Source organism: Canis lupus, chromosome 32 (genome assembly GCF_048164855.1).
Source record: "Canis lupus baileyi chromosome 32, mCanLup2.hap1, whole genome shotgun sequence".
In the NCBI taxonomy this organism is placed as follows: domain Eukaryota; kingdom Metazoa; phylum Chordata; class Mammalia; order Carnivora; family Canidae; genus Canis; species Canis lupus.
In genome coordinates, this window is record NC_132869.1 from 10,964,972 (window position 1) to 10,984,470 (window position 19,499).

The 19,499-nt window shown below is 49.5% G+C and overlaps 1 protein-coding gene and 1 long non-coding RNA gene across 3 annotated transcripts in view; one reads left to right on the forward strand and one right to left on the reverse strand.

The window, feature by feature from the left end:
- Positions 1 to 7,746, reverse strand: part of LOC140622954 (uncharacterized) — a 51,607-nt gene extending 43,861 nt beyond the window's left edge. The window contains exon 1 of the long non-coding RNA XR_012022617.1: positions 7,508 to 7,746. This is a non-coding gene — a long non-coding RNA (uncharacterized lncRNA). The remainder of the gene's footprint in view (positions 1 to 7,507) is intronic.
- A 209-nt stretch (positions 7,747 to 7,955) lies between these two features.
- On the forward strand, positions 7,956 to 18,517 carry IVD (isovaleryl-CoA dehydrogenase). 2 transcript variants are annotated; one of them, XM_072808794.1, is made up of 12 exons: positions 7,956 to 8,160; positions 9,198 to 9,287; positions 9,547 to 9,598; positions 11,622 to 11,791; positions 12,353 to 12,446; positions 12,666 to 12,802; positions 13,953 to 14,049; positions 15,873 to 15,966; positions 16,448 to 16,529; positions 16,964 to 17,068; positions 17,146 to 17,218; positions 17,876 to 18,517. In XM_072808794.1, exons 1-12 carry the CDS (start codon positions 8,017 to 8,019, stop codon positions 18,007 to 18,009), a joined length of 1,272 nt encoding a protein of 423 aa, XP_072664895.1. In that variant the 5' UTR covers positions 7,956 to 8,016; the 3' UTR covers positions 18,010 to 18,517. The 2 variants fall into 2 exon arrangements, with proteins under 2 accessions (XP_072664895.1, XP_072664896.1); XM_072808795.1 differs by lacking the exons at positions 12,353 to 12,446; positions 12,666 to 12,802 and having other exon boundaries at positions 7,962 to 8,160.
- Positions 18,518 to 19,499: the final 982 nt, after the last annotated feature.

A 19,499-nucleotide genomic window follows, 5' to 3' on the forward strand; every position in this document is an offset into this window, starting at 1 on the left:
ATGGTTCTATTTTAAGTGGTTAGATCCAACAATTAGTAGGTATTTGAAAAAATAATACACATAAATCTAAAGGAAAAAACTTTCGTTTTTAAAGAACTACGATTATTCACTAATGGAATTGTCTACATAAAATGAACAAACTTTTTAGAATCTCTACAAGTAAGAAGGAGGGGTGCCTGGGTGGCTCAGTAGGTTAAACTGCCACCTCTTGATTTCAGCTCAGGTCATGATCTCAGGGTTGTGAGGCCAAGCCCTATTTTGGGCTCAGGGCTCAGCACAGTCTGCTTGTCTCTCCTTCCCCATCTGTGCTCTATGCCCCCACCCCTGCCACCATCCCCACTAAAAAATAAAAGGAGTTTTATTAGAGCCCAAGTTAAGACAGCTACCTGGGAAAATATGCTCTTGAAGAAAGTGTTCTGGAGAATGAACTGCTTATTTGTTAAAGATTTTTTATTCATTTGAGAGAGCCCATGCAAGCAACAGCAGGAGAGCAAGGGCAGGTGGGAGGGAGGAGGGTCAGAGAGAGAGAAGGGAAGGAGAGGAGGAGATTCTTCCCTGAGCAGGGAGCCAACATGGGGCTCAATCCTGAGGGGATCGTGACCTGATTCAAAGGCAGACAACCAGCTGAGCCACCCAGGCACCCGGAGAATGAACAGTTTTTACAGTGTTATCCTTTTTTACATCTTGTAAAAGCTGAAAAGATTATGGATTTTTTTTAAGGTTTGAGAGAGCAGGGGGAGAGGCAGAGGGAGAGAATCTCCAGCAGTCTCCCTGCAGAGCCTGAGGCAGGGCTCAATCCCACAACCCTGAGATCATGACCTGAGCCGAAATCAAGAGTTGGACACTTGATCAACTGAGCAACCCTCAGGCACCCCAAAAGATTATAAATTAACATATAGGCAGGAATCACAAGTTTTACTGTCAAGGAATGCAAGGAGTAGGTACATTAATCAAGACCTTTTTTCTTTTTTTTCTTTAGAGAGCGCAAGAGAGTGAGAGATCACAAGTAGCAGGGAGAGGCAGCAGGCCTTGATCCCAGGACCCTGGGACCTTGAGCTGAGCCAAAGGCAGACACTTAACCAACTGAGATGTTTTTCCTCTAGGCTACAGATGTACAGTGTACACTTGGTGGGCTGTAAGTTAGGCTTTTGGTTTATATCAAGTTTATGTACATGCTGATTTAGAAATCTAAATTTCTAAATGGCTTCCCTTATATATCAGGCTTTTAGGGGAGTTTTTCCTCTCACCAGAACGTTAGGCATTGCTTAACTTCTCAAACCTTGGAATCAAATAGGACACCACCACCTTCAAGGCAATAAGGAATCGCTGACAAATTTTCAGCAGGCAGTCACCAAAATGTTTTAGAAAAATGAATGTAGCCTTGGTATTAAAGATGGATGACAGGATTGAGAGAGTGGCATCAAGGACATCAGGAAAACAAAAATTAAATGTTAGGGCCATGACAGCAATGGAGTAAGGGAAGATTTGAAACACAAGAAAACTATAGGAATTATAGTTGACCCTTGAACAAAGCAGAGGTAAAGGACACTGACTCCTCTCCCAGCGATACAGTTGAAAATCTGCAGGTAACTTCTTTTTTAATTCTGTTAGAATTTTTATTAGGTGAGCTTTAGTTATTTTTAAGTAATCTCTACACCCAGTATGGGGCTCGAATTCATGACCCTGAGGTCAAGAGTTGCATGTTCTACTGACTAAGCCAGCCAGGAGCCCTAAATATCTGCATATAACTTGATTCCCCCCAAACCTTGATCTTACCAATAACATAGTCAGCCAACACCTATCTTGTATGTTATAGGTATTATATACTGTATTCTCGAAGTAAGCTAGAGAAAAAGTTATTAAGAAACTCATAGGGCAGCCCAGGTGGCTCAGCGGTTTAGCGCCACCTTCAGCCCAGAGCACGATCCTGGAGACCCTGGATCGAGTCCCACGTCAGGCTCCCTGCGTGGAGCCTGTTTCTCCCTCTGCCCTTGTGCCTGTGTCTCTGCCTCTCTGTGTCTCTCATGAGTAAATAAATAAAATCTTAAAAAAAAAAAAAGAAAAAATCATAAGGAGGGACACCTGGGTGGCTCAGCAGTTGAATGTCTGTTTAGCTCAGGGTGTGCTCCGGAGGTCCTGGGATCAAGTCCTGCATCAGGCTCCCCACAGGAAGCCTCCTTCTCCCTCTGCCTGTGTCTCTCATGAATAAGTAAAATCTTTAATAAGAAAAAAAAGAAAGAAAATCATAAGGAAAAAATACATTTACAGTACCACACTGCATTGAAAAGTCTGCATATAAGTGGCCTCATGCGGTTCAAACCCATATTTTTCAAGGGCCAACTGTAATTGATGGCACAAATTATAGGGGGAAGAAACCTACATACTTGGGGGTTTTGAGCAAGGGTAGCAGAATAATTGGTTATAAAATTAGGATGTTAAGACCGGCTTACAGCCCATTCCTAGCCAGATGGGTGTGGGTTGGAATCCCAGCCCACCCACTAAAATCTGGTCTTTGGCAAATTACTTCCCCTTTCTCATTTTGTTGTGCCCAAGACTGAGAATCCAAGAAACCACCAAGGAGCCGACACACCGATGCAAGCGCACGAGGGTTTATTTGCAAGCTCGAGCTTGGATCCAAGTATACCCGACACAGTGGAGCAGGGACTTGGACCCCGAAGTGGGTTACAGCTGGATTTTTTATGGGCTGGTCTAGGGGATTTTCAGAGGAGGTGGAGGAATTTCTCAAGTTCTGTTTACATTCTGATATGGGGCTTTCAAGGGCATTGAGCTCTGTTCTCATTCTAATATGGGACTTTCTACCACGGGTGTGGGCTCTGTTGTCTTTCTGATAAGGGATTCCCTGCGGAGGTACATTCTGCAGTTTTTCCTGTAAAGTTCAGCTCTTATTCACAGGGGCCTAAGATGGCTGTACTTGTGCTAATGCTAAACTTGAGGTGGAATGGCTTGATTTTTCTCGGCCTCCACAATTTCTTACCAATAAAATGAAATAATACCTGTCTTGCTGGATTGTTAAAAGCGCTGGTTTTACCAGGTCTTTGCAAGCCTCAGATAATCAACTTCCTTCTCAAATGGGAACTCTCACCTCACTCTTGGCATCAAATTACAACCGGTAAAAAAATAAAAAAAGCTAGGGGATCCTTGGGTGGCTCAGCGGTTTAGTGCCTGCCTGGTCCAGGGTGTGATCCTGGAGTACCAGGATCGGGTCCTACGTCCGGCTCTCTGCATGGAGCCTGCTTCTCCCTCTGCCTCTGTCTCTGCCTCTCTCTCTCTCTCTCTGTGTCTCTCATGAATAAATAAATAAAATATTAAAAAAAAAAACTAAAGCACCCACATTCATCCCCTCCAGCTATCATCTATCATCTATATTCTGTCTATGGTCAGATTTTTTAAAATTTTATTTATTTTGAGAGAGAAAATGTGCAGGCTCGGGGAGGAGCAAGGAAGAGAGAGAGAGAGAGAATCTCCAGCAGATTCCCGGGCTATAAGCATGGAGCCCCGTGCGGGTCTCAATCTTACAGTCCTGAGCTGAAATCAAGTGTTGGACACTAAACCACCTAAGCCACCGAGGTGTGCCCCCCCCTTTTAAAAGATTTTATTTTTAAGTAATCTCTACACCCAACATGGGGTTTGAACTCACAACCCAGAGATCAATTACGTGCTCCACCGACTGAGCCAGCCAGACACTCCACAGTCAAATTTCCGATTTCTCATTGTCCTTTTTCAAACTGGCTTAAGGACAAAAACAATTATATGAATTAGCTAAAGTACCTGAATACCTGAGGTCGGTCATCTCCTTCACAGAAACAGAGAGTAGAATAGAGGTAACTAGGGGCTGCGTGGGGGAGCAAAGGAGGAGTTATGGTTTGATGAGTACACTGGCACAACAAAAAAGTCCTGAAGATTGATAGTGGTGATGAAGGCACAGCATTGTGCATATACTTAATGCCACTGAATTGTACACTTAAATATGGTTAAGATGGCAAATTTTGTTATGTATATTTTACTTTTTTTTTTTTTTTTAAGATATTTATTCATGAGAGACACAGAAAAAGAGAGGCAGGCTCCATGCAGAGAGCCTGATGAGGGACTTGATCCCAGGACTCCAGGATCACGCCCTGGGACCAAGGCAGACGCTCAACTGCTGAGCCACCCATGAGTCCCTACTTTCTTTTTTAAGATTTTATTTGACACTAAGAGATAAAGCACAAGGTACACCACAGAGGGAGAGGGAGAAGCAGGCCGTGCTGAGCAGGGAGCTTGATTCCAGGACCCTGGATCATGACCTAAGCAGAAAGCAGATGCTTAACCAATTGAGCTACTGCCTTTGCCTCAGGTTGTGATCTCGGGGTCCCACAGGCTTCTCTCTCTGCCTGTGTTTCTGCATCTCTCACAAATAAATAAAATTTATAAAGTGTATTGAGGCTTCACAAAGTATACTAACCTTAAATATACACGTCAATAAATTACTGCTCCCCTCCAGAAAGGAGCACTATTCTGACAAAATCACCCTCTATGGGTATTACCTTTTCTTGAATTTTATATAAACGGAATTGTCCATCTCATCAATGTAAAATGTATTGGCATAAATTGCTCAAAATGTCCTTTTTTAAAATCTATAGGATCTAAAGGCGATCTTCTTTTACATTCTTCATATCAGTAATTTGTAATTTTTTTTATCAGTCTTGTTAGTGGTTTATCAATTTTATGTTGATTTTCTCTGTTGTACATCTTTTTCATAATTTCTATTCATATTCATTTCCCTCTATAGTTGGGGTTTTAATTTACTGGGGTTTAAATCTAAATTTATTTAATTTATAGTTGGGGTTCTTTTTCTACTTTCTTAAAATAGGAATTTCAATAGGAATTGAAAATTCATTTCAATTTTTCTCTTTTCCAGTGTATGCCTTAAAACTATTAAATTTCCCTCTATTAAAGGGTTTAGCAAATCCATTTGGGACCTGTTTGTTTTTAGCATCTCTAAGGGTCAGATAGCCATATCCCACTGGCTTTGCTTTGTCACATTTTTTTTTTAAAGAATTTATCTATTTATTCATGAGAGACAGAGAGACGCAGAGACACAGAGAAGCAGGCTCCATGCAGGGAGCCCGATGCAGGACTCGATCCCTCGATCCCAGGTCTCCAGGATCACACCCCAGGCTGACGGCAGCGCTAAACCACTGAGCCACCCAGGCTGCCCAACTTTGTCACATTTTCATTATTTATCCTTCCAGTCAAAGTATTTTCTAAATTCCATTGTGATTTCTTTTTACCTATGGATGATCTGGTTTATCTCATTACTCTGCTAAAAAAGTTTTCACTAAGGTCACCAATGACTTGCCTGTGGGCAAATCTGCTGGACTATTTCAGTTTCAAAGGAGCTGAGGACACCATTAACTACCTCCTAGAAGTTTGGGATCTTGGCTCTGTTAGTGGCCTAAAGTCTAGGGGAGACATTCTACCCCTTTGGCTGAGGTGTGACTCTTGAAAACAGGGTAAAGTGGGGGCCAGGACCCTGCTTGGGGTCTATAAGGAAAACTTTTATTTGGGTTTTTTTTTTTTAATTTTTATTTATTTTTGATAGTCACACACACAGAGAGAGAGAGGCAGAGACATAGGCAGAGGGAGAAGCAGGCTCCATGCACTGGGAGCCTGACGTGGGATTCGATCCCGGGTCTCCAGGATCGCGCCCTGGGCCAAAGGCAGGCGCTAAACCGCTGCGCCACCCAGGGATCCCTTATTTGGGGTTTAAAGGGGAAAACTTTTCTCCACCTAGGGGAGACCCATCATATGTGAAACAGTGGGGTGACAAAGCATCTCAGTCTGGACAAGCTCAGAGTCTAGATTTCGTCTTAGCTGTGTTTAGACCTTGGACTAATGGGGTGCTGTAAGAAGAAACAAATGATTGTCATCCGGTATGCAATTTCCTTTATTCTTCATTAAAAAAAAATTCAACAGAATACATCTGAAGATCTAACTGGCTTTATTAACTAGTTCATGAATCAGGCAGCATGTCACCTAGCAAGAAGGGAGCTACAAGTACGAAATGGGAGGATTTTGTAGGAAGGAAGGTGAAGCATGGAAGTCACTAGCAAAAGATTGTTCCAGGCAAAGTCATCTTTCCTTAGGGGGAAGGGCATGGATTACTTCTTCCCTTGGGCGTGAGGGGGGCGCAGTGGGTAGGAATGAGAGGATCTGAGTGAGTGACAGATTACCTCACTGCTGCTGACCAGAAAATTCCAAATTGATTGGTTTAAAACTTTACTCCTGGAGAAATGGAAACTACAATTAAGTATTGATTTGTTGTCCTGGGAGGAAGTGACCCCACCATGGCCTATGGCTTCCTTTTTAGCCCTCCTCTAACAGCCTTGCAGTGGGTGGTATTGGTGATCTTGTTCCCACTTTCTTTTCAGGCAGGGCTTCATCCCAGGACTCAGGGCACTCAATTTACCTTGAAATGACCTATTCAGGGCATTGGCCCAACACAGGAGGAGGAAAATAGCCAAGGGGGATAGAAGCTTAATTCCATCAGCTCTCCCTTCCCTGGTTAAATAACAAAAGTTCAACTAAGTCAATTTTAAAGATCTAATTGGCTTTATTAAGCAGTGTGACTCTGGCAGTGTATTTGGCAATAGAAAGGAGCACCCTCAGGGTGCAGAAAAGGTTTTTAAAGGTAGCAAAGGTGATTGCCTGGGTGGGTCAGTTGTTGAGCACCTGCCTTTCGCTCAGGTCATGACCCTGGGGGTCCTGGAATCGGGTCTTGCATCCAGCTCCCCGCAGGGAGCCTGCTTCTCCCTCTGCCTGTGTCTCTCATGAGTAAGTAAAATCTTAAAAATAAATAAACAAATAGGGATCCCTGGGTGGCGCAGCGGTTCGGCGCCTGCCTTTGGCCCAGGGCGCGATCCTGGAGACCCGGGATCGAATCCCACGTCGGGCTCCCGGTGCATGGAGCCCGCTTCTCCCTCTGCCTGTGTCTCTGCCTCTCTCTCTCTCTGTGTGTGTGACTATCATAAATAAATAAAAAATTTAAAAGGTTGATTTATTTATAATAAATAAATAAATAAATAAAGGAGGCAAAGGAATAGAAAAAAGAAATTATTAGCAAAGAATTGATTGTTTCAGGCAAGGTCTATCCCAAGGGGAACACACAAGGCTGGAGGGTACCAATAAATTTCCCAGTGCTGACAGGAAATTCCCCTGTTGAGTGGTTAAAGGTTACATTCATGGGGCGATGAAACTAGTTAGGTGGGTAAAGTTAAGTCTTGGTTAAGTCTTAAGTGGCTCTACTCCGGCTCTGTGGTTGTCCTTTAGACACTTGTAACAGACTCCACCCCCAAAAAGTCCTGATGTTATTCTCGTACCTTAAAAGATTTTGGAAGACAGCAGCAACTCTTTCCAGTAGAATTCCAGAACCAATGAACCCTGTTAAATAATAGGGCAAATTTTACTGGCTTCTAACAGAGTGCATATCAGAGCCAGGGCTACTTACCTAAACTTAGCTATCCCAGACTTGCTGTAAAGATTTATTTCCGAGCACTGGGCATCTGGGGAGTTTTCCCAAGCTGTTTTGACGCTTCCCTGCCCGCAGAGATCGGCTTCTGCAGGTAGGGACTGCCACGTCAACGCAGAGGAGATACGGTTGCCCCTCGTCCCCGCTCTTCTACTTGGAAAAAGGTCTCAAATCGGGAAGATCCCAGCGGGGCGGCTCCACCGCGCCCGCCCCCGCCCCCGCCCTGCCCCGCGGGGCTTCGGGGCTCGGCCGGTCACCGCTGATTGGCTCGCGTGGCGCCGAGGCAGCGCGGCCTCCCGCGGGCGGCGGAGGGTGATAGGCTGCCGGGGCCCACCCCCTCGCCGCCCGGTGGGCCCGCGCCGGCCGGGATTGGTGGAGCCCGCGGGGCGGGTCGTCGCCGCGGGTGGCAGTTGCCTGCGCCGCCGCCGCCGCCGCCGCCGCCGCCGCCGCCGCCGCCGCAGGCCCTGCCGCTCCCGTGCGAGGCCGAGATGGCGACTTCGGCTTGGCTCCTGGGACGGCGCGCGGCGCGCTGGAGGCTGCGGGCGCCGCTCGGCAGCCTGACGTCCCGGCGGGCCCACTCCCTCCTGCCCGTGGACGATGCGATCAACGGGCTAAGCGCCGAGCAGAAGCAGGTAGGGAGCCGAGGCCCTTCCGGGCCCGAGGCCTGCTGGCCGGCCGCGGAGCCCCGCGCGGCCGCGGGTCGCCCCGGACCCCCCGCCTGGGGAGCGCGCGCCCGTCTCAGCGCCGTGCGAACCGCAAAGCCGAGCTGCCGGCTCAGATACGGAGTCAGGCACCGAAGGCTCCCCGGAGGCCGATGGTGCTTGGGTGGAGGATCGGCAGGGCCACCGGCACGCGGTGGAGAGACCTCGAGTCCGAGGCCCGCTTACACCTGAACACTGGCTAGACTCTGGTTCCCAAGCCTGGGTAGGCATCAGCACCCGGGAATCTTTCTCGGATACACACTTCGGGGGCTTTGAGGTGCGCAGTGTAATCTGCTATGGTTCTTCAGCCCATTGCACCAAAGCACAAAGTTGAGCAGTAACGTGAAAGGTTATTTATTAAGAGATGAAGCTGAAGACGGGAGACTGTTCACTTGGCTGCTGGCACAGACTTCCCTTGAGCCTCCAGAAGCTCCAAAATCCATTTGGGTTGCAGGCAGTAGTAAACAGGGCTCTCACCTCGGACGGAAAGGTCAAATCCTAGCTCAGACTTCTGCCAGGAGTTTCTTTGAGTAACCCTTTGCAACACAAAGTCTCAGGGGCAGAAAGCCTGGCATGTGCCAAAAATTGAAGAGGCTATGGCTGGAGCACAGTGAGTTGAAGAAAGGTAGTGGAGAAGGCCGGGAGAGTTGGTAAGGGTCAGCTCACACAGGGCCTTATAGGCCTGAGTAAGGAGCTTATCTTATAAGCACAGAGAAAAGCCATGGAATGATTTTATGTACGGGAGTGACATTTTGAAAAAAACTCAAGCTGTCTAAACTGAGGACCTTAAAAGAAAGATAGTTTCTAAGGAAGTATCAACTGGTACAGCCCATGAGTTTCAATCTGGTGCTGTTTGGTGGGGTTACTTAAGGCCTGTTTTCCTGAATGTGCCCTCAGGAGTGGAAATGCTGTTCTTAGTGGCAGCAAGGTACTGTTTCCTTGGCATCGGTCCACCTCTCTCCCTCTAGCTTCGTCAGACCATGGCTAAGTTTCTTCAGGAGCACCTAGCCCCCCAGGCCCAGGAGATTGATCACTTCAATGAATTCAAGAACCTTCGAGTGAGTCATGATGCCCATGCGGGGGGATGGGTGGGGGGGTGGCTGCCGAGTGACCAGGGGGCAGTTTGGGGGCCTGGCTAGGCTGGGCTGGGAGCTATACCGCTGCCTGGAAGAGCTCACAGTCTTCTGGTAAATGAAGCCACCCTAACAGCGCAGCCCCTTTCCGAGAAGCATTTGGCTCTCCTTCCAGATGTGCCAAACACCTGTGACTGGCTGCCTTCTCACTGAGCTCACTATACTCACTCCTTTCTGTTGGCAGGAGTTTTGGAAGCAGCTGGGAAACCTGGGTGTCTTAGGTATCACTGCCCCTGGTGAGTACAGTTTCCTTCCCTAATGAGAACTGTTTCCAAAAGAAACAGGAAAGGAGGGGAGTGTGTTCAAACTCAGGACTACCTCTTGGACCCGAGAAAGCACCCATTGACTGTCAGCCCAGAGAAGAGTACACATCCAGAAGGCAAAGGTTGTGGGCAGTGTGGTTCACTTGGTGAGAATCACTTAGACTCTTGAATTCTGCATGTTTAATAAGCAACCCTGGGTGATTTGGGGAGGTTAGAAACTTCGTTATCATGCACCTGCCTTGCACCATCTCCTCTCAGTTTAGCCCTACTAGTAGCGTCTAGGCAGGACCACTCAGGACAGGTATGTCCTCTGCCCATAGCTAGCCCTGGAGCTCATTTGAGAGCAGATGGTGATATGGGGGAGAGTGATGCCTGTGTGAGTCTCCAGGTGAGGTGGCCAGATGATGCGTTTAATAGGCCCTCTCCCAGGGCCTGCCCATTGTCTTCTATGGGTCTCAATACTTGTTTCCAGGGGGAGAAGACAGGGAGCTGGTAGGCTTTGGTTTGGATGTTGGCCGCTGGAGGAGAGGCTCAGCCTGGCTTGCAGAGCCCAGTAATGAAATAAGTCTATGGCGGCGCCTGGGTGGCTCAGTTAAGCATCTGCTTTTGGCTCAGGTCATGATCCCAGGGTCAAGCCCCACACCAGGGTCCCTGCTCAGCTGAGAGCCTGCTTCTCCCTCTCCCCCTCCCTGCCACTTGTGCTTGCGCTCTCGGTCTTTGTGTGTCCAGCCTGCCAAGGCCTGGACAGCCCATGCTACTTCAGCTCATATTCATGTATTGGAATAGAGGTGGGGCAGAGTGTTCTTCTGTCTCCCCTCACCACTTGGAGACAGTTCCTCGGATCTGAGCTGATTCGAGAGTCATGGTAAAATGAAATGATTTAAAAAGTTAGACCATCTTGATGGAAAATGATAGGGGGAAGCACCACTGGGAACCCCCAAACCAGACTTCCTTCCACTGTGTTTGGGGGTTTATGAGCCCCCAAAGAAAGCCAGTTCTGGTGAGTTCCGGTCTCCCCTTGGTTTTCCTGGTGGCTGTTTCCAGTGTCACCCACCTGTGGGCTTACCTTCCTGGAGTTGCAGGGGTTGGGCTGACCTTTCCTTAGAGCCTAAGATGAGCCTGACTTTTCAGTCAGGGTAAACATGTGGAGAGTCTTGTTTGATTTCAAAATTGTTTTTTTTTTTTTTTTTTTTTAATCTCCATACCTATCATGGGGCTTGAACTCATAACCTCAAGATTGAGTTGCCAATGGAGTCAGCCAGACATTCCGTGTACAAGGAGTCTTAACCAGGATTTACCCAAAAGGCAAGGCTGGGGGTAAATGATCCAGGACATTGATTTTGGGTCTGTTGACAAGGAAAAGCCACATTAATTGGTGAGGAGCTCTGAAATTCACTATCTGTGGCACTCCTGTCCCCTCTTACTGGCCTTGCCTTTAAAAAAAAAAACAAAAAAAAAAAAACTTTTTAAAGACATTATCAACATACAACATCACATAAGCTTAAAGAGTTCAACATGTTGATTTGTTAGCCCTGCTTTGTTAGGTCCAAACATCTATGCTATGAAAATCTCCCCTTCCTCAGTCACCTGGCATCCCTTGCTTGGTGTCTCTGTCCTTAGGGCTCTGACCCTCCCTCTTTGTGCTTCTTGGTTAACCCCAGGTCCTCTTTCATTTATTCATCTGCCTGTGCACTTCTGTGGCTCTCTGAACAGTGGGTGCTCAGGCTCTCTTGTCTTCAGTGAGAGATCTGTCCCGGATAACACGGGCATTGCAATGACTTCTGCACCACACTTCAGCTGACCAGAGGCAACACACAAAGCCAGTTCTGTGAGCTTGTGAAAACAGAGCAACGGCATCAGCCTATTGACCATGCTAGGGGGTAACTTGGAATAGGTGCTACAAGGGGGTTTCTTTGCTGCCAGTAAACATTGCTGTGAATGTCCCAATTTAATTTGGGCTGCCTTTTCCACTCTGCTGCACCACTTCCACTCCCAGCTCAGTACGGCGGCTCCGGCCTCGGCTACTTGGAACAAGTGCTGGTGATGGAGGAGATCTCCCGAGTTTCTGCAGCAGTGGGGCTCAGCTATGGTGCTCACTCCAACCTCTGCCTTAACCAAATTGTGCGCAATGGAAATGAGGCCCAGAAGGAAAAGTACCTCCCCAAGGTGAGGAAATATCAAGGGAGAAACACGCCAGTGTCAGGGCAACCAGCAATCCTGAGGCGGTCTCCCAGGTTGGGAAGGACTGGTTAGACTTGCTTTCTATGGCATGCTGCCCTCAACCAGATAAGGCTAGGAAGGGTCAAGGATTTGCTTTAAAATAATTCAGTCAGGGCAGCCTTGGTGGCTCAGCAGTTTAGCGCCGCCTTCAGCCCAGGGCCTGATCCTGGAGACCTGGGATCGAGTTCTGCGTCGGGCTCCCCGCATGGAGCCTGCTTCTCCCTCTGCCTGTGTCTCTGCCTCTCTCTCTCTCTCATGAATAAATAAATAAAATCTTTAAAAAAAAAAAAAAAATGAAAGATGAGGACTTGCTTCCCTTGCAAAGGAAATGGGAAAGGAGAGATACTTTCAGCCTCACAGATAGTGGGCTTCTGTTCCAGGACTTGACCAATACCCGGTCTGAGACAAGTTTGAAGGGATGTCATGTGAACAGGTGAGAAGCAAGGTCAGTGAGCTCCCGTAGGGCACTTCTGAAGTCATAACCAGCCCTTGCGGTTTCCCTTGCAGCTGATCAGCGGTGAGTACATCGGAGCCCTGGCCATGAGTGAGCCCAATGCTGGCTCTGATGTTGTCTCTATGAAACTGAAAGCAGAGAAGAAAGGTAAGGTTCCTCTCGCGACTTGGGAGCTTCTGGATTGGGAGCTGAAATGGACAAAAGGACAGATCTCAGGATGAGGGAGCAATCAGTGGGGGTGGTCTCTGCTGAGTTTCCAGAGCTGTTGCCCCACTGGGCAGCCTCCTGCTCAGCAGCAGATCCGTGAATTGACTGGTTGAGACAGGCCAACCTGGCTTGACCAAGTAGCCAACTTCTTGTCCTTAGGTGATTACTACATCCTAAATGGAAACAAGTTTTGGATTACTAATGGCCCTGATGCTGACATCCTTATCATCTATGCTAAGACAGATCTGGCTGTTGTGCCAGCCTCTCGTGGCATCACAGCCTTTATTGTGGAGAAGGTGAGTGGAGGGCAGTGCCCGGGGGGAGGCTTCTGTCTCCTGACGCCAGTACCAGAGACGGCTCTCCTCAGCTGGTTGCAGACACAATCAAGTGTGTGTTCTGACAAGGTTCCCAGAGGTAGGGGTGAGGTAGAGAAGCTGACTGAAAGGAGGGTGGCCTAATTGGAGCCCAAGAAGGATGAGTCGGGTCTGAGGATGGTGGAGCCACACAGAGGTCCAGGGAGATGCGGGCAAGAAGGAGGCAACCAGATTTGAAAACTGAGATGTCATTAGTGGCCTTAGGGAGAGCGGCTGTGGAAACCGCCTGTGAGTAGGGATGCCGAGGGCTGGGGGTGGTGGATGAAGACCTCAGCAAAGCAGGGGGAGATAGAGCAGGAGTTGGAATGAAGAGGTGGACAATTGATTTTTTGTTTTGAAGAACAGGAGAAAATGGAGCAAATTATTTGGTAGAGAGAAAGTGGAATAGGAGAGTGAGGCATGAGGGAACAAGTGAGTAAAACCCTATAGGGAGCTATGGGACAGATAGGGCTTGGTGAGGGTGATGGAGGAGGAGCCATCTGCCTCAGGACTGTGAGGTGTGAGGGCTTGGAATCATGGGGTTGGGGCAGTTGGGAGAGAATTCTTTTTTTTTTTTTTTTTTTTTTTTTAAGATTTTGTTTATTCATGAGAGATACAGAGAGAGGCAGAGACATAGGCAGAGGGAGAAACAGACTCCATGCAGGGAGCCTGATATGAGACTCGATCCCTGGACTCCAGGATCATGACCTGCGCCTAAGGCAGACACTCAACTCCTTTGCCACTCAGGCATCCCAGTTGGGAGAGAATTCTAAGAACAAATGTCATATAGGTTTATAATACCCTCTGTGGAGAGAGGGGCCTAACCAAGACTGGAGGATGATTTCACTGAGAAAGAACTGCTCCCGTGAGAAATGGGGAGATCACACTTAGTGGCAGAGGAGAGTGGAGGGTTAGGGCTAGAGTTTCCAGGAGTGGAGTGGTCATACAGAGTGGGGGCCCTGGGAGTAGTACACAGTGTATTGTGCAAATTCAGGGACTGGATGGGAAGGTGGGTGTTTCCCAAGGGTCTGTGTTTTACCAGCCCCCTTTGGAGACTGGTCTGTAATCAGGGTCCCCTTTTTTCCCTGTAAAGAATATGCCTGGCTTTAGCACCTCCAAGAAGCTGGACAAACTGGGGATGAGGGGCTCTAACACCTGTGAGCTAATCTTTGAAGACTGCAAGGTTCCTGGTGAGTCTCTGAGAACGAGCAAGCCCCTGTCTGACCCCTTCATAAGCTGACAAGGCCTATCTCTGGGCAAGAGAAGCTCACCATTGTTAGCTTACGATGACATGCGTCTAGACGGTGGGCTTCCCTCCACCACCGTTGCCTACTGGCCCCTGTATGTGGGCCTCGGGCTGCTGAGCAGCTGTCCTTCTGGCCAGAGCTGTGTGCCTGACTGCGGCTGTCACGAAGGGTGCTATTTCCTATGTGACTGATACACCATGCCTGGGGTAGTATGCCAGTATCTGGAATAGATGGGTAAGATGTGCCCTCACCCTCTAATGTCCTCCAGACTTCCTTGTTTCTGCGTTTCCCTGGATAGCCCACGTGAGATATTCATTAATGATGCAAAACAACCACTCAGATAAACTGATGGAAGCCAGATTCAGTGAAGACAAGGCAATTCAATTTGAGTATTTTTGCAATTAGACAAAGGGCATAGATTTGATGACCAGCTAGGTTTGCTCTGTGCTTCAGCCGTAGACCTTCCCTCTCCCATGACCCAGGACCCCAGAACAGTATGCTTTGGTTACAAGGAACATCTGCAGGGGGTGGGACTGCAGGGGGTGGGATCAGTGTGGATCCTTGTTATCAGGAAACAACCGCCATTGTTAGGCAGGTCAGTGGTCCATGCTGTCCTGAATTTCCTGCTCACACCTCCCAAGGCCATCCAGTGCCCTGGCTTCCGGGTGGGGAGGTGCTCAGCAGATTCTGTAAGTAGCACTGAATGACTCATCTCTTAGACAAAGACTGTTCCACAGACCACTCTTGTCAGGGGTGGGGGCCAGTGAGATTGGAGCAGAGAGCAGATCCAGCCTGGGGAATAGTACTTCTCTGTCTCTTTTAAGGGCTTGGGTAAAAAGAACTAGGGAGGGGTTGTATGGCTTCTAGACCAAATTAGCTTTTTTTTTTTTTTTTTTTAAGATTTTATTTATTTATTCATGAGATTGAGAGAGAGAGGCAGAGACACAGGCAGAGGGAGAAGCAGGCTCCATGTGGGGAGCCTGACATGGGACTCGATCCTGGGTCTCCAGGATCAGGTCCTGGGCTGAAGGCAGCACCACACCGCTGAGCCACCCAGGCTGCCCCCAAATTAGCTTTTCTTTCCCATCCAAAGCAGTCGAGGAAGAGAAAGGGAACATTTATTTGAGAGAAAGAGCTCGAGCATGAGCGGGGAGGGGCAGACTCAGACTCTCCCCCTGAACAGGGAGCCTGACCCAACACTGCTCCGGATAGCAGGACCCGGAGATCATGACCTGAGCCAAAGACAGACATTTAACCGCCTGAGCCCCCTAAGCGCCCCCTAGCAAGCTCTAATTGTGACTGTAAGTAGTAAATTCCATCCTTTTCTCTCACTCAGAACCCTGGTTGGAGGTCAGAGGTCAGGTGACATTTTAGTGCCTGTGTGAAAGCCACGGTATCAAACCTGGCAGCTTTTTTTTTTTTTTGGCAGCTTTTATAAAAATGAGTGAGCACCTGGGTGGCTCAGTCAGTTAATCCTTCACCTTCAGCTCAGGTCATGATTCTGGGATCCTGGGATGGAGCCCTGCATCGGGCTCTCCGCTCTGTGGGGAGCCTGCTTCTCCCTCTCCCTCTGCCTACTGTTCTCCCTGGTTGTGCTCTTGCACATGCTCACTCGTGCTCTCTCTTTCTCTGTCAAGTAAATAAAATCTTAAATATATATATATATATATATATATATATATATATATATATATATATATAAATTTTTTTAAAGTAAGGAGGCTGTGACCAGCCCTCTTCCCCCTGACTGGTGCTTTTCCTGGCAGCTGCCAACATCCTGGGCCATCTAAGTAAGGGCGTCTACGTGCTGATGAGTGGGCTGGACCTGGAACGGCTCGTGCTGTCTGGTGGGCCCCTTGGGTGAGTGTGAGGCTTGGGGGGAGCTGGGTGTTTGGTGTCCTTGGCAGGTGGTGCCATCTACAGCCTTCCCCTTGGGGGCCAATGGGAACTACTTCCTGGGAGCTGTACCTTCTTTCTTGGAGACAAAATGAACAAACCTCCTCTCAAATGTACGTCCTTCACAATGAAGGGAAATATTATTAGCCAAAAGGCCTGAGGAGCAATAGGGCTTGATTACTCAGGATGAAGCAGGGCACCCAAGCTCTAAGACCTGTCTGCACAGGAGTCCTGCCACTACATCTGATGTCAGGGAAAGGGGCACAAGTCCTGGGCAGTCAGTGCAGCGACCGAGCAGGGGTGACAAGAGTCCTCATGTTCCCTTTCTGTTCCCCGGGACCCTGTTCCTTGCCATGCCAAGCTGTATGCCCCCAAGCCTTCCCACACTGGCATTTTGCCACCCCAGCTGGCAATGCGGGTACAGTGCCTTTCTCTTCCCTGGCAGGCTCATGCAGGCCGTCCTCGACCACACCATTCCCTACCTACACACAAGGGAAGCCTTTGGCCAGAAGATCGGCCACTTCCAGGTGAGTCGAAATCTTTGGCTGAAATGGACTTTTTCATCGGGTTCAAATGTTCTTTAACAAACAAGCCAGGTATTTAACATCTTTTGCCACCAAAATGAGTCTGAATGCCTGGGCACGTGGGCTTCCTCGGCATGCCACCTGGCTTTGGGATTTAGCGGGAAGGCGATCACATGGCGGCTCGCTCCCGACACGCGAAGGCACTAGACGTTGCAAGGTTGAATGGCAAGGCGCACAGGTTGTGGGCAGGCACCGGGGAAGGGAGCAGTGTTCTAGTCACGAGGGCACTCTGGGCAAGTCCAGTCCCCTCTCCGTGCCCCGCATCACCGGGCCTGGCTAGCAGGTTGCTAGCGCTAACCAGCTTTTGGTGACCAGGGGGAGTGTCTGAGAGGAATGTGGCTCCAGCATGTTGACTTGTGACCTCCCCTCGCACCCAGCTGATGCAGGGGAAGATGGCCGACATGTACACCCGCCTCATGGCGTGCCGGCAGTATGTCTACAACGTCGCCAAGGCCTGTGATCAAGGCCACTGCACTGCCAAGGTAAAGGCCAGCCGTTGGGACTCCCTGCCCGCGCGGTGCCGGCGGGGCCCTGGCTGACCCAGAGCCCCCTCCCACAGGACTGCGCGGGGGTGATTCTTTACTCAGCTGAGTGCGCCACACGGGTTGCCCTGGATGGCATTCAGTGCTTCGGTGAGTGGCCCCACTCCCTGCTCCCAGCACGGGCGGTTTCCTCTTCCCTCCTCTCTCTGCCTCTGCTCACTGCAGCAGGGCTGGCACCTTCAGGCTCCTTCTCCCCAGCTACTAGCAGGACATGTTAAAGCAAATGAGAAAAGCGCTGGAAGCCACGAGGCAGGAAGCTGCTCCTGCCTTCAGTGGTGCCTCCCTCTCACACTGCCTGCCCGGTCCTGTGAACACTGGGAGACGGGGAAGGAGGGATGGTGGGACAGCCTCGTGTCAGCGCTGCACAGAGGTCAAGAGCACAGACTTGAGCCAGGAGGCCTAGGTTTGAGCCCCAGCCCAACCACCAACTGGCTTTGTAAATTATGCTGATTACCTAAACCTTCCTGGGCCTGGCATCCAGTGAGCTCAATGCAGTATCTTCTTGTCCTCCTTCCCGGGTCTGCCAGTGGCTGTCTCCATCTCTGCCTGGTGTCCTCAGCTCTCTGAGTGGCCCTCCAGCTCCTTGTCTCTGCTCCCACAGCCTCCCCTCTCGCCACTATTTGCTGCATCTCTCTCATCAGTCTCTCCCCCTCTGGCCTGTTCCTGTACACTTGGCTTTCTGTTGGCTTTCCTCACTGCCCATCACCTCCTGTTGCCCTTTCTTCTCTGCCCAAACCCTGGCTGCAGGTGCCAATGGCTACATCAACGACTTTCCCATGGGCCGCTTTCTGCGAGATGCCAAGCTGTATGAGATTGGGGCTGGGACCAGTGAGGTGAGGCGACTGGTCATCGGCAGGGCCTTCAACGCAGACTTCCACTAACCCCAGGACCTTTCACCCCCTTTCTCAGCACCTAGAGGCCTTTCTTTGGGAGTAGAGATACAGCAGCCCTTCTGCTGCCCAGCTGCACTTGTGTCAGCCCTTGGCCTCTGCATGAGGTTGAGGTCTCTACTACGGCTGGCAAGTGCTGTGGGCCTCAGAGCCTGCCCCCCGAGATGCTGCAAGTTGAAGGCGGGCCTGGGGGAAAGGGAGCAACACTTCCAGTCACAACTTCTGGTCTGAAGATACTGTAGGACATTAATGGGAGTTGTGGTGCGTGGAGGGCCTACCTGAAAAGTGTTCCATGGGTTCAGATGAACTCAGCAAGGGATGCCTGGGTGGCTCAACAGTTGAGCGAGTATCTGCTTTCAGCTCAGGGCATGATCCCGGACTCCCGGGATCGAGTCCCACATCGGGCACCCTGTGAGTAGCCTGCTTCTTCCTCTGCCAGTGTCTCTGCCTCTCTCTCTGTATCTCTCATGAATAAATAAATACAATCTAAAAAAACAAATGGACTCAGCAAGAACCATACTGGCTTTTCTGGGGCTTGCTGGGAAGGCTTTGTGACTCTAACTCCTGAGCACTCCACTTCCCTGGGTGAGCACTAGTGGCTGGCAGGCAGCCACCTTTTTTTTTTTTTTTTGGCTATGTCTCTGGCAGGGAGCCCAGTACATCAGAAGCACTGCCCCTCTACATGTATTTGAACCTGGTAGCCTCTTTTTTCTAGGGGGAAGAAAAAAAAAAACCCAAACCTAGCCTTTGTTTCTGCTGATTTCTAGAGGCATGAGCTCCCAATAGCTTAAGAGCATGCACCCACTCAGCAGCCGTTCTCTCATTCCCCCAGGGCTTCATTTGTGAGAACTGAAACCCTACCACGTGGGGGTGGAGCTGCAGGGATAGGCACCTCAGAACACCTATGCGACCCAGAGGCAGAGGTCTGTGCTTGTGAGGGATCGGCTCGGGGCCAGGCCAGCCTCCTTGGCAGCAGCTCTGAGCCCTTCAGCACTGCCCTGCCACCACCACCATCCAGTCCTGGCTAGATGACAGCCTACAGCTGACTGGGCAGCTGGCCTGGTTGGCAGCTCCACTCCAGCCAAGGCTGCCCGTGTACATTTCTCTGGATGCCCTATGGCTAGTTTTGTTATGACAGCTCGGTGGCTGCTGCCGTTTTGTATTAAACATTAGGAAGCAAATCTATCTGCTTCCAAACTGGTGTTTTTGGGGGGAGAAGCAATCTACCTGCTACTGCCTCCTATCTGGCACTAGCCATGTGTCTTTGGAGAATGGCTTGTCCAGGTCCTACTCCTGCCCTCCTGCCAGCTCATTGGTGATGCCAGACAAAGAGATAGCATCTGTCTTTAGGAGAGAAGAGGTTTCAAACTCTCCCACATCTCCCAGTGTTTTTTTAAAGGAAAGAGGGAGCCCAGAGAGTTAAGAGTCTTAGAGCTAGAAGAAAGTTTACACATTTCTGGACACCGTCCCCATGGTTTTTA

What these genes read in the sequence shown, in the direction of transcription:
- IVD (XM_072808794.1), top strand. Translation starts at nt 8,017, where the DNA reads ATGGCGACTTCGGCTTGGCTCCTGGGACGGCGCGCGGCGCGCTGGAGG. An exon ending in CTTAGGTATCACTGCCCCTG is followed by an intron (nt 9,599 to 11,621) that starts GTGAGTACAGTT and finishes TTCCACTCCCAG; the next exon opens with CTCAGTACGGCGGCTCCGGC. An exon ending in TGAAGACTGCAAGGTTCCTG is followed by an intron (nt 14,050 to 15,872) that starts GTGAGTCTCTGA and finishes TTTTCCTGGCAG; the next exon opens with CTGCCAACATCCTGGGCCAT.